The sequence below is a fragment of the Rhipicephalus microplus genome, chromosome 7 (assembly GCF_043290135.1).
Source record: "Rhipicephalus microplus isolate Deutch F79 chromosome 7, USDA_Rmic, whole genome shotgun sequence".
Classification (NCBI taxonomy): Eukaryota; Metazoa; Arthropoda; class Arachnida; order Ixodida; family Ixodidae; genus Rhipicephalus; species Rhipicephalus microplus.
This window is the reverse complement of record NC_134706.1, coordinates 140,200,493-140,215,257: the sequence shown is the minus strand read 5'-3', so window position 1 is coordinate 140,215,257 and position 14,765 is coordinate 140,200,493. Positions and strand designations below refer to the sequence as shown.

General features: G+C 41.7%; 1 protein-coding gene across 1 annotated transcript; it reads left to right on the top strand.

The window, feature by feature from the left end:
* Nucleotides 1-2,053: 2,053 nt before the first annotated feature.
* Nucleotides 2,054-14,378, top strand: LOC119179945 (peptidyl-prolyl cis-trans isomerase NIMA-interacting 1). Its single transcript, XM_037431074.2, has 2 exons — nucleotides 2,054-2,205; nucleotides 13,733-14,378. Exon 2 carries the CDS (start codon nucleotides 13,795-13,797, stop codon nucleotides 14,146-14,148), a length of 354 nt encoding a protein of 117 aa, XP_037286971.1. The 5' UTR covers nucleotides 2,054-2,205; nucleotides 13,733-13,794; the 3' UTR covers nucleotides 14,149-14,378.
* Nucleotides 14,379-14,765: the final 387 nt, after the last annotated feature.

Sequence of the window (14,765 nt, the reverse complement as noted above, 5' to 3'; positions counted from 1 at the left end):
TGCACAAGTGGTTCTCACGTGCCTTCGAGCGCCTAATTTTAAAAAAATCATAAAGCTTAATTTTGAACACCCGGTATATATATATATATATATATATATATATATATATATATATATATATATATATATATATATATATATATATATATATATATATATATATATATATATATATATATATATATATATGTATATATATATATATATATATATATATATATATATATATATATATATATATATATATATATATATATATATATATATATATATATATATATATATATATATATATATACGTGTGTGTGTTAGATAGATAGATAGATAGATAGATAGATAGATAGATAGATAGATAGATAGATAGATAGATAGATAGATAGATAGATAGATAGATAGATAGATAGACAGACAGACAGACAGACAGACAGACAGACAGACAGACAGACAGACAGACAGACAGACAGACAGACAGACAGACAGACAGACAGACAGACAGACAGACAGACAGACAGACAGACAGACAGACAGACAGACAGACAGACAGGGCAATTGGTCGCATTTTTTTTTCTGGTTAATGTTTCTTATCCTTGCGCTGTTTGCCACAGTGCTCAACAATAGAGCTTGTGCTCACTACAGCTGCCCACACTGCATTTCTCGTTGTGCTGCTTTATATTTATGACCATCATCTTTTTATTTATCAGCTTGAGATATATGATGAGTATTTTAGTAGGCCTTTCTAAGGTTGTGATTGGGCTGCCCGTTTGCCTGTTTTCTACCTTCGTCACTACAACACTTCGGGTGGTAACACGTTTCTTTTTCTTTAGCGTAACAAGTAATGTATATAGTTTTTTTTTTTTTGGTAACGCATATAACACTGACTTCAGTTAATTTCACTCATTTTTGAACAGTTGGTTGCATTTTTAGAGGATCGCGATATCACAGGTTGCCCACTTGTCAGATTCCATTGCTTGAGAGATTTCGCTCCTGGCTCTCGTCATATCTTTAATGACATTTCTTTTAAGTTTTTTGATATATGTTTCTTTCGTGGGATATGTTACTATGGCCACGCTTATCCGAGGCATTGCCGTCACAAGTGATATGCGAGTGCTATCTGCGTTCTTTCACGAGATCGTGCAGACCATATATTGGGTACCTGAGCAGATGTTTTTCAAATAAAAACCACTTGTTAGATTGTACTTGTCCGTGAGTGCCCTTTTCTTCGTGCTTGTTTCTTGCGCGCAAGTGCGCATGTCGCGGGTTTGATTCCCGGCTGCGGCGGCTGCATTTCCGATGGAGGCGGAAATGTTGTAGGCCCGTGTACTCAGATTTGGGTGCACGTTAAAGAACCCCAGGTGGTCAAAATTTTCAGAGCCCTCCACTACGGCGTCTCTCATAATCAAATGGTGGTTTTGGGACGTTAAACCCCACAAATCAATCTTGCGCGCAAGTGAGAAAAAATAAATATCTTTAAACCTTCAAGTGGGGCTTCTCGGCAGTGCAAATATCCCCTGGTTAGGTGCACCGATGAGCATTTCTCTACAGCAGTGAAACCACCTTTACAAGGAGATGAATGCATGGTTTATACATGTCTGTTCGTTCGTTTCGAATGATTTTGAATTTACAATATCATTTTAGTTCGTGTCGAAGTTAGACACAGTAACGAATATTCGTTGGAATTTCCGAGGTGCTTGAAAATTCACACATTACTACTAATCTAATCTGTGGCCGAGTGCCCCAGCTGCCGCGCCTATAATAAAACATTTCCTCGAAGAACAGCAAGCTTGTGATCAAGTTAAACGCTCTGTCGGAGACATCACGTGCAATATTATTAATTTACACTTCAATTTCGACGTGGTTAGAGACAGGTCTAATATCTATAGTATTTATGCACTCGACCGCCAACAGCTGGCGGTATCTAGCGTGGCCTCCGAGATAGCAAACGCAGTAGCGGGCCAAGGCAGCAATCGTAACAGCTTACCTGAGCTTCTGTAGTTTATGGTCATTCTAATACGGGTCTAAATATACTTTTTAATGCATAATTGTGTTTAATAATTTTTTATTTTATTTTTTGTCACCGCTGTCAGATTCGTGGTACTTAAGGACAGGCAACGTTGGGCATGCGGTTAACTTTAAAAAGCGTGTAAAAGTGTGAAAGAAAAAGATTCTGCGCGACCGTCGAACCGTCGGAGGCCTGCTGAATATTTGGTGAGTTCTTCGCATTAATTTCCTTCTCAGCTTATCTGGTTCTGTTTCTGTTCGACAATAGCAGTCTAAGCTATGTAGGCTAGTCTTTTTCACGGAACACCGAGTATTCAATCAACCTGGCGAAGGGATTTGACGTATCGCCTGTAATGGAGCGGGAAGGCTTACATAGAGTGCGTGTAGAAGTGGTGTGATTTTTTAGTGGCACGCCGCTTCATCTGCAGTTTAATCACACAGGACCGGCTCTTTGTCATCTGCCTCAGGTCAGCGAGAAATTAGTCGTTCTAAGAGCAGTATTTCATTTCTTGTGTTCCCGCCGGCTCGATCTCATCTTGTCGAGGTTGTGGCACGGTGCATGAAATGAGGTCTGTTGTCACGAGAGCGGTAAACGTTGCCCTGTTCGACCGTTGGCGCTTATTAGAAGTTGGTGAGTTTGTTAAGTTACCATTATCGCTCCCCGTAGGGCCGTACATGCTAACCGTGGCTTGTTTTTATTGGACGCTGAGTTTGTGGCGACGGCACTCCGTTTCCCGCCTAAAAATGGAGTTTTGAGCAGTAACGGGTAAAGGAGTTAATGACGATTAATGACCAAGTGCAGGAAACTGCCTTCACTACTAAGTGGGGTGTTTCTACGGCGGCTTTTCTAGGAATGCTATGTATTTATAGAGTCGATGCTAGTAAGCTGGAAGGAAGGCGCTCATTGATTTTAAAGTTGCCCCTAGACTTATTTATACCCTAGCAAAATTGACAATTACCACAGCAAATGACAAAGAGGACGTATTAGGTAGTAGTCTACTGACGTCTTTTGTTATGTGGACAATCACTTCATTTTTTGTTGTGATGACAGCATTGAATGTGTGGTCATTGCAGTAAGTGATCAATTCTAATTAAACGTAACAGGGCTGCACTTTACCAAAAATTGCATTGTAATTATAGAATACCATTTCCATACATTTCCTTGATGTTCCAGAAAAAGCAGGTATGATGGCAGTATTCTCTTAGCCCTTCAACACCACACCTACACTTCAAAATTTGCTCCAGCTTTAATGCACAAGTTAGTAGTTTTTTGGATGATTGATGGAGATGTGGTGTATAACGGCTCAAAACCACGGTATGATTATGAGACGCTTAGTGGAGGGCTCCGGAAATTTCCGGTCAGCAGCCAAGTACCTTAGCAACTGGACCTCTGTGGCGGGGTACAGTGGCTAAGGATGTATGCATACAACATACATACATACATCCTCTACATTTATGCATGTTGTAGGCTAGTTTGTCAATTCATTTTGAAGACATATTTAAACTGCGTAAAGAAAACATGTTAGGCACATAAAACACACACACACGAAGTGCTTCGTGTGATTGTATTCTACGTGTCTAACATGTTGTCTTCGTTCTGCAGTTTAAATACGTCTTTTAGATCTCGTGTAACAGTGGCCGCTGTCCCCGAACATTTCAAGAGCATGGTTGCAGAAAGCAATAACTCCAAATGTGTCATAGATACTCCCTACATTCATTGTGATTTCCACATCTAGTGGAAATAAGAAGTAGCTAAGGGGCATTAGGATTTCTTTTTTAATGGCTGCTAATAAGCTTGGTAAGATGCACATGCAAAGGAAGAACGAGGAAGTAATAGACAAGAAAAGGACTGAGATTTGTTTTTTAAAGTGCACCAACAATTTCACTGATTGCTTTACTGGTGCACTGTATATGGTTTATTTTAGCTGCAGCTGCTTCTACGTAGGACAGACAAGTGGCTTTGTTCAACGGATTGTAGGAACATAAGAAATTGGTAGGTGGAGGCTCATCATTTAATCGTATGTTTACATTGCATAGTGTGTAAATGCATACTGGAAGTCGGCGAATGCATAGATTTGTGCAGGCAGAAAAATGAAAACTGGCATTTAATGTTTGCGCCTCCAATGGTAATAGTGGTAATGCATATGGGAGCCAACCGTCAATTACCTTGCAACCAACAGTCAATCGCCATACTGGATTGATAGGTATCACTCTTAGCGTCTGAGCATGCACAGATAACTTTTCATGTCTAGTTTCTTTTCTGCCGCTCTGGGCCTTTTCAGTTGTGGGTCGGTGTTTGTGGTGCTTTGAATGCCATCTTGTGTCTGTGTTTGCACGTGCTTGTCTTTAATGTGCCCTCAGTTATCATGAGTTTTCTTTTTTGCACTAATCTTGATACGTCATCTCGTATATAAAACACTTCGGTTTTCCTTGCAAGGAACTTTTGCTAGGCTACGTTGTAAAATTTGGTTCTCTCATTGCTTTCCAAGACGTCATTTAAGACAAAAAAAAAAAGGACAAAAATTCTGCTCAATTCGTTATTGCAAGAACTAGAAAAGCGTAGAACTGTATTTTTGCCGTGCCACATACCGTTTGTAAGCTGGCATTACTATCAAAAGAGGATAATTTCTGATGGTAGCACTCATCTCCAAAGGGCGTGAAGTCTCTTTGCCTTTGCAAGCAACTCTAGACAGTTTTAAAATAGCATAGGTAAGGTTAGCATTTGTTGGGTATTTTCATAACCTGGCTTGGGTACTTATTAGACATTTGATGCAGTGGTGACAAAGGCTAACGCAAGTGTTTGTCTATCCTGAGCTAAAGCTGCCTACTTATCTGAAATGGAGACTGCTGACAGGGTGTATGCACCTTGTTTATTTGTAACCACCTGCATTTTTTTTTTTTCGTCTTTAGTTTCCTTGTGTTTTGTTTCATGGTGCATGTGTAGTAGTGACAGTTGTAAATTTTTAATAACCTTAGAATGATTAATGGAGTAGTTTGCCACCATTTTACATTTGTTGTATTGGGACACCTAGTAAATATGGCAAAAATTTTGCCACATGGAGAGTACCATCTTTCTCCTGTACACCAGAAATGCCTGAATGCCGACCTGGCTGCATAGGATGGGGTACCTTCTTTCATGAAATGGTACACATTGGCACATTGAACAGTGAACAGATGACTTCATTGCTTTGGCTCGGCACTTGAATATGTACAGGTGCAGTAGTGGTAAGAGAAAATCGGCTATTCTACAATTATGCTGTGCCGTATGCCTGCTCAGCTGCTCTCAGGAAGTATTCCGTCTGGGTCATCCAATTTTACCTGCTGCAAGGTTTTCGTTCTCTGGTCAATGCTCTCAAGTTTTATTTCGGGAAGACATCCGTCGCCTGCTGCTTTTTGCACTCTCACTGGGGTGGAACAGTGGTAGGATGACGACTGATTAACTTTTCGCCAATTATGCATGTCTGGCTCTGTCAAGCTCACTGTAAATAGGGTTACTTGCTGAGGGGTGACTGGCCTCTCGGGTTTTGAGAAACAACTCATGTTAGCTTTGCATTTTACCTCCTGAAAGCTTTTCATTGTTTGTTAAGTGGTATCAACTGTCATTTTACAGAGGGGGAGGGGGGTACGTGCATTATTTATTTTCACCATTTTACTTTGGCAACAGCTGGGACAGCCAGAGAATGCCTACTGGTCTTCTGTCTTCCAGATTGATTTGTAAACCTTATTGCTTCAGCTGTGCATAGTAGCTCCAAGTTATCGCTTTTGCTGCTAGGCAGGGCATTATTATTCAATTTTTTTTGTTATGGTTTTAGTTTTAATCTGCTTTGAAACAGTTGTATTCTGTATCGCTAAAGAATAGCTCATCCCGATTTTTATTTGCATGGACAATTTTCTAACCATAGTAATTGTAAAATGTTAATTATGAATTCTATTAGCAGGTTTTCGTGGTTTGCGTCAAATGTGTGAACATAAGCATCACGTCATTGAGGGTACTTTACAACAGACAAGACTGCTGCTGATAATACAATCTGCAGTGCTGAGTACACCGCCTCGACACTGACCTGTGTAAATGGCGTACCACTTGAATAATACATGCAGCTCCAGTCGCTTTTTTTTTTTTGTAATTATTTCTCAATATTTAAGACATTCCAGCTTCTTTGATGGTCCAGCTACTTATCCAGCATTTTCAGCCAACTGTGATGCCGTGCTTACTGATCACTTGTCAAATGTGGTTGAGCATCAGCCTCAGCATCCTTTGTTTTAAAGATCACTTCAAGGGCATCTTCCTCTTCCTCGAAATGAGGCAGTTGTGCTTTCCTAAATCCAGCTGCTGCACTGCTTTTGCTGAAGGCCTGTATTTTGCATCCAGGTTCTTTACAGTGCTCCTCCAAGCTACCTTTTTTTTTCTGCTCTGAAAACAGTTATGGACCCTCCAAGGCAGCATTTTTCCTGCACCACAATCTGCTCCAAAAAACAAGATGTCACTTCCATCACTGGCGTAGGCTCGTGTGAAAAGCTTTTCTTTTCCCTCTCTCTCTTCCTTCCTTCATTTAAGGACGTCAATAACTAAACCTGACATAACAGCCAAAGAAGAAGAGTCTCCTTTGACAATGATGGGTCCTCCTCCTGAAAACTACGACAGTTAGTGTGAGGCATATTATCGTTGTTTTTCTGCCCTTTATTGCACATATTGTTTCCACCTGCTGGCTATCTTTAATTTGGAATATTTGCCTAAGTTGTGGCCGAATACTGGCCTCTTAAATGAGCAATAATGATAGCATTATGCTTGAGGTCGGTTGTTTTGCATAGCCAACTCTTACCTTGAACCATCATCATTGTCAGGCTGGCTTCACCCTTACATAGTAATGGCTTCTCCCATATTCATCTAATTACGCTAATACTTGCGGCAGCCACGTTATCCCCATAAACATACTACTCTTGTCTGCCCACTTATCGTTCTGAATTCTTCTGACATTCTAGCCTTCTCTTGAATCTAGTCTATTACCTTTAATGACCAGTGGTTACCCTGTTGGAACACAGGATCACTTGCTCATTCCCGTTTTTGAAGACGACAGTGTTTCTTGGGGTACTTCGACGCAAAAATTTTAACCCATCTGTCTGTTTGTCCGCCGTAACAACACCCCAAGCGATACCCCAAACGTCCAACCCCATCCACAGCACCCACCAATATTGCTCAAGTTTCAGCGTTCATACTTGTGCAATTGTCAATTACTTGTGTTAATTGTCAATATATTTTGCTTGATAACAGAATTCTATGGCATGAAATCACATTTTATGCTCTTGTAGCACCTTTGCACTTTCTCTTTCTTTTGCGCATCGAAAGGCGGTGCTCAGTGGCATACCGCCTTCCAGTTTTTCTGCTTCAACTGATGTCAGTCTTGCCTTGTCCTAGCGCTTGTCATGTAATGACACTTTCCTGTCTATTGCCCATATTTTGGTTTAAAGGAAGAGGTATGCTATACCTTCATGAATTTTATTAATAATATGTATTTACTTAATTCAATACACCTACCAGACCAAAAATGTGATACATAATTCATGAAGCCTTCACTGTGTTGTTAGATTCCATGCTGAGGGGCCTTTGATGAAGGCATCATGCTGCTGGCATAAGCATGAATGTGAAGTGACATTCATGCATATGTCACTCCTTACCCTGAATGGGCTCTTCCCCTCGCTGTTTGCCTGGGCTGACCGGTACGTCATTCAGACGGGAACAAAGAGCATTAGAAATGGGTTAGCAAAAAAAATGACAGACGGGACAGCAGCACGCACGTAGTCACCCGTGTGGCGCATAGAAACATGAGACATGAGGCCGTGGTACTTGCTGCTGGCAAAGGTAAGCAGTCGAAAGGAGAAAAAAAAATGAAAATCTTGAGCAATAAGCAATGCAGCTGAGTGCACAGAATTTCGGAAATAATGCTGTTGGTTCTTGTTCATAGGATACTGGTACTGAAATTCACTTTGCTATGTAGTCAACCCCATGAAGCTCTGTAGTGAAGCGCTTGCCTTCTGTTTCCACTTCACCAGGGCATTTTGTGTTGGCTGGTATGTAGAATATATGCAATGCAGAGCATCTAAACAAGCTGAAAAACAGCAAGGACCTTCTCACCTTTTCTTCTGTGAAGCACGTCTTTGTGTTAGGATTGCAGTGCAGAACAGCTTTCAGTTGCTTGTTTGGTGGTATTGGAACTACCGTTCTTTGTTTCATGATAGCGGTGTACTAGTGTTGCTGGAACACAGTTTTTTTTTTAATGTTGTAGTGTTCTTGAGTAAACAAAAGTAAACTGCTATAATTATGCTTTAGAATTTTATAGAATGTGTCCTCTGACCAACTAATACACTAATTGTTCTGTAGTTAAACTAGACAAATCATGAAACATCTGCAAGTGACTTTCACTGGTACGATTGTCAACGCGTGCAGTAACTGGTGTTATGGGTATCCCTGCATCCTTAGATAAAAACAGAACAACGGTAACACAATTCTGTTTTACAAATTTCTAATTTTCCAGAAACACAGCTACGTGGTTAAGACATGTCAGACGGTATGATTTGCTTTGAAATAAAGCAATGGCAAATAAAGATACAGGTTCTTTAATATTACTCTTACCAATTTTTTATAAGAGTATATAGGATGGTCAGCTTTTCTAGCACAATCTGTCAACCTTCTTTCAACATATCTCGTGTTACTTGATTCTTACTAGCTGCTTTGCCTCTTTGCATTCCATCTAAGGCTTACTTTCGTCAGCATTTCCCCAGTACTTCCTTGTATTTCGTGACTCTGCTGTAGCGACTTCCTATGTTCTTACTGGTGCAGAGTATCTGACTCTTTTGGGCTACCGCATTTTCCATTGTCATCCTGGTGCGCTCAGCTGCTTCAAAAATTTTTGTTGATCTCATCTACATTACGTATTGGTAGTGCCATTGCCTTCCTTGTGTCGTACAGACACAAGGAGATACATCTGGTTTTTGCCTGCGCCCAGGTTTCTCTTGATCACTTTTAAGCTTCGTACAATTCATCATGGCATGTTCATTGTTCTCAATATCATGGGATGTGATGTCGGCTACCTCACTCCTGTCGATTAAATTCAAAAGATCTGCCAGCTTCTTTTTTTTTTTTTTTTTTTTGCCTTTTGGGTTGGAGGCATTTATGTTTTGGAATTTCTAAAAAGGAGTTCTGAACAAAAACTTTGCGGTCGAAATGTCAAACTGAAAAGTTTTATGTTGAAATATTTAGCTTTTTTCACAAACACATCTAGAAGCTGCGCTGTGTACCAGAGGCTAGGCGTCGTTTGAGTCTGCCAACCCGCTCAGCTCCCACTACAGCTCCTACAACCACTACCATCTCATCAGCACCAGTAGCAAACAGTGCTCGCGGGTTGGGTAAAGCCCATGTCTCACCACCTTTGTGAGAAGAGAGTGGGGTGTAAGTGAGACATGGAGAAAAGGAAGCAGCAGGACAGGAAGACATGGGCCTTGCACTTGTCATGCACTAACATTCCTCCAAAAATTACAGCCAACTCTTTAAAAATACATGAACTCTGTTTATCAGAACAAGTGCTTCTACGAGTAGAATATCAATGTTCTTGCTAATTTTTTCTTTGTATATTTTTGTTTACTATCGGATTAGTGACCAACTCTGGCAATTTTTTGAGCGGGGCTAACGTCAGTGAAATCGTCTGGGTATGTTTTACTGCAACATTCTATCGCTTAAAATATACAGGCTTGATAGATGTGCTGGTCGTTTACAAATAAATTGTATCGATTGCCTCAAACCAACCACCTGGATTCTCATAATTATTGGCTACATTGTGTTTGCGACGTCATGAATTCGAAAACACAGAAGTAAAGGAAACTAGGTACTGCTATAACATTTGCTATCCACAAGGAACTGGTCGTTAGGTTTGGCTAGTGCTTTCCTTTTTTGGCATGTGCATTTGTCTTCTGTCAACACCTATACATACGTTGGGTGGCAAGTGGTGTTGCGTTGTGAGCTGCACATGATTTGCCACACAATTAATGCTGCAGTCGCAAAACACTTGCTGCAGTCGCCTACACTTTGTCTCAATATTACTCTTGTAATTTGGTGTTTGTTGTTGTTATTGGTGTTGGTGTAAATTTGGTGTTTTAGCTAGCAGAACTGGCTTAACTGCATTAAGAGTACAGTAATACCGCACCAGGCTGAGAAGTGCATATGTGCGAAATATAACCATGCAGAAACTCTATGAACTCCATTGTATGTGAACAAATACTGGGTCTATCTGTATACAGTAAGCTGCGTGTCACGCGGAAGACTGCCTATACTTGGAGTGTATTCAATTTAGCCAATCCTATATACAGACTGTTAAATGTTGCTATCTACAAACTTACGCATTTTTTCTATAATTGTTTTAAAACACTTTAGTTTATCCACAAACTTCTGAGCATCAACATTTCATCCGTGTGGGGCAGCTAGAGACTTCAGCCGTTTGGACAAGTGTTGCAATGTGCAGTCAGACAAGCACATGACATAGCATAAACAGGTGTGCTCTGCCTTATCGAAGGAAAATGTCATTTCTAGCTGTCCTTTAAATGAATTCGAATTGCAGCTGTCGGACTGCTCGGAGAAGCTTGTGTATGTGACATGGTTATATGCATATTACAGCCTGTGTGGTAAAGTCACACTTCTGCTTTTTGCACATTTCTTACTCCATGCTCGCAGGATCCAGAGTTATTCAGTGATATGAATTGTATAACTCTCCATAGGCTCAATGAATCGAAATCCAGGCACATCATTGACTCCCCCTGTTGGGAAAGTGAGAAGATTGTCGCGACACCTGTTGATCCCATTATTAAGTACATTCTTTGTGTTTTGTGTTGCTGCTCTCAAGGGGCGCGACAGTTGGCTAACATTTGAAAAAGTAGGCCAATTGCGTGCCCGGATTTCGGAATGCAGTTCTGCAACTGGTATTTTAGAATCACTAGGGGGGGAAGGGGGGACCAGCATGCCTTGCCCAATTAGATTTTATGCTGTATATCACGTGCAGATGGTACTACTCAGCTGGGTCTTTGTTCCAGTGTTGTGCTTTTTAAATGTGAAGCATTTCTTTCTTGGATATTGCAAGCACTTTCGGAGTCTATCTATCTCTCTATCTAGCCACTTATGTCTAGGTGCTCTCGTGATCGCCCCTGACCTTGCAGTGAGCCAAAATTAGTATAGGAGGGCAAGATGGTTTGATATCACTGTCAATATCCCTCACTGAGGTCATCGCACACATTTCAACAGGCAGTGGCACATACCCGAGGGCAGGTATGTGCCACAGGTGATTGACAATTGGTATCTACCCAGGAACGATGAGAACATATATGGGCAGTTTTAACACATCCGTGTTAAGGAAAACCTGACTTCGCAGCGTTGACCCGATGAATGCAAGGAATAAATGTCAGGGTCTCGGCAGAAATTGAACCACGCCAGGTCTCTGCACAACTTTTGAAATATACCCCAATGTTCATGAAGCTTCAATTGTGGGTGCGGTGCTGGCTATCCAATTTTATAAACGTTGCATATGTACTCCTATGATACAACCGTCACGTCCGGTTAACATGAATTGTTAAGTGTCATTAGTAGAAAATGATTAACATAGCAGTGTCCAGGGCTACAATCCTCGCAAGCACCCAAACGTCATATCAGCTTAGCACTTGTCTTAATACTCATATTCCTGTTCTGTTTAACATGTCAGGGCATGCAACGCTTGTAGGTATATTTAGCGTCATTTCATAATGTGTCACTCAATAAAGAAATTACAGCATGCTCACCTTCCTTCTGCATGCTTCGCATAACGTTAATTCCCAATGTACAAGGCATCTCGTGAATTTTTGAATTTTCTCAATATTTCTACTATTTGGTGTGTGACAGGAGCATCTCGTAAACATAGATGGGAAATTCCTTTGACATGGTGAAAAATTGATGGAGTTGGCTTTTAATGAGGTTTTTTAAACAAATAGGGTTCAGCTTAAATTGAGTACGACACAGCGAGCAATGGAAAGGAAAATGATAGCTGTAACCTTAAGAGACAAGAAGAGAGCAGAGTTAATCGGGGAACCAACCAAGGTTAAGGATATCATAGTTGAAATCGAGAAAAATAAATGGACATGGGCCGGACACATAGCACGTAGGAAGGATAACCGCTGGTCATTAAAGGTAACCGACTGGATTCCCAAAGAAGGCAAACGCACAAAGGGGAGAGAGAAAGTTAGTTGGGCCAATGACATTAAAAAGTATGCGGGTATAACGTGGCAACGGAAAGCACAAGACCTGGTTCATTGGTGGATCATTGGAGAGGCCTTTGCCCTGCTGTGGGTATAGTCAGGCTGATGATGATAATGGTTTTTCATCTAGGAAAGCTTCCTAGAGTCGTGTGTAACAACTGTACCTCTAATTTCCATTTCGCACTCTGTAATGATACTTGTCGTATTATCATTCACTGCATGCAGGAACGCATTATACTAGAATCGGAGGTGCTGACTGTTTTAAATGGAGTGGAAAAGCTTGGGACATTCAGCAGTTAACTTGAGTGAAGACGTTGCCAAGTTTGTAGCTCTGCAAGCTTAAATACACACCTAGAACACAGAATTTGGTCAGTTTTATGAAAAAACTACACAAAAATTATGAGAAGCATTTTGACAGGAACTAGGAGGCATGTAATCTGAGAATTAGCGCCATCGCAAGTGGGAAGAACAGCTGCCAAAAAAGCTGACAGACTATGACAGAAAAGTCCCTGTATAAACATTTAAAGGCAAGCTGTTGCTTGCAGAATTAGTTGGTCGATACATGCCATTCAGCTAAAAGTATGGCTACAAGGAAGAAACTATGTAAAGAATAGTATATTTCATAGAGCAAAGCATACAATGCTGCCACAGTCCAAACTGTTCAAATCCACACTTCATTCTGTGCCACCACCAATCATGTCAATATCAGCACCTAGTATAGTCTAGAACATATATAAAACCAATTTTAATATGTCTGCGATGCCAATGGGCACAAAATGAAGTGTGTCAGGACATCACCAGCTTAGATTTAATAGGCCCGTTCGATTCACCTGCACCAATCGGAACCAGTTTACGGCTGTGCACGTGAAGTTTAGAAATTGTGCAGTGCTAATTTAGCTGTACAGGCACAGCATGACACCCGAAACGAATGACGATGTGCCGATAAAGTGCGGGCCTTATTTCTGTTCACTTAATTTACACCGTTCAGCTTACACTGACCGATCGTGAACCGCACATGCGGACAGTTGATGAGGCGCAAGCATCTTGGCAAAACGAACTGTGTTACTAGAGGCGGTTACAGCGCCTACACCGAAGTGCTGCGTTAGCTGCACGCGCGGCTGCACCAAGCCGGCATCGTCAGCGTAGGAGGTGCAGGAAAATCGTGAACCAGTGCTGTACCTCTTTTGCATCTTTCAAAATGAATGGCAGGATTCAGAGGGCGTTATTGCTGCACCGCTGAAACGAATGGCAAGGGGCAGCACCTCGTGAACTAGTTCAAGTGGTGCAGGCGAATCGAACAGGCCTAATGTTGCTATCAAAAAGCACTGGTGTCACTGTTGGCTGCGAAGCTCCTTGTGTGCATTATCATTGGGTGGTGAACTGAAATTCATGGTCAATAGCATTGCATGCAGTGCTTGTCTAGTACTACATTTCCACGTGTGACATTGACCTCTTGTTTGAAACGCAGCTGCCTCGAGAAGAAAACCAGTGAGAGCGCTCTGAGGCATCCCCTAGTGCAGCTTTCCAGCCATGGCAGCACGGACGAAGGTGCGGTGCTCACACCTCCTGGTCAAGCACCGTGACTCGCGGCGGCCTTCCTCGTGGCGTGAGGAGAACATCACCCGGACAAAAGAGGAGGCACTCGAGCTGATCCAAAAGTACCGGGAGCAGATCGTGTCCGGCCAGAGCACCTTTGAGGAGCTGGCCAGCAAGTACAGCGACTGCAGCTCGGCCCAAAGGAAGGGCGACCTGGGCTTTTTTGCACGCGGTGCCATGCAGAAACCCTTCGAGGACTGCGCCTTTGGCCTCAAGGTTGGGGAACTCTCAGACCCAGTCTTTACTGATTCGGGTGTGCATCTCATTCTGTGCACGGCGGCTGCCTAGGCTTCACTCACCCATTCACAGGTGCATGGTTGGTAGAGATGTTGACAGCCCCAGCACCATCACAAGTGGACCAGACAGGCCATTCCCACCACCAGTCGCAGATTGTTTCTTGGTCACAATACTATACACATGGCAGTGTTGGACACGCCCACAACACGCTTAACGTGACTTCTGTAAATCTGGCTGCCACCTTGTATGACACGTAATAAAGCTGTGTTGTAAAAAAGAAAGGCTGTTCATTTTCGTAAGGCGACCACACTATCCGAGGATAGTCTACTGTAATCACTGCAGGCAAGAACTATTGACTGCTTCTCCCGTTTTTTTTTTCTAGCTTTAAAACTTTTTCTCTCTCACATTTACTTGGTTCATTAAAATACTTGCTGAACAGATGCTGCAATTTTTCACAACAGATGAATTTTGGGTTTGTAGGCGCTCCTACCTGTGTCGTGCAAACCATAACATAGAAAGGGACTCAAGTATTTTCTTGCATCGTAGTACTTACTCTAAATGACTTTCATGCAGCAATAACAGCTTATGCAGTCGTCAATCGATGAATTGTCATTTCCAAGCGTTGTCGAGGTCCAGAAATCTCTTGAAAATGCAATTGTGAGTTTCAA

Bases quoted from the DNA above. Each gene is read 5' to 3' on its own strand.
- LOC119179945 (XM_037431074.2), top strand. From the start codon at position 13,795: ATGGCAGCACGGACGAAGGTGCGGTGCTCACACCTCCTGGTCAAGCAC.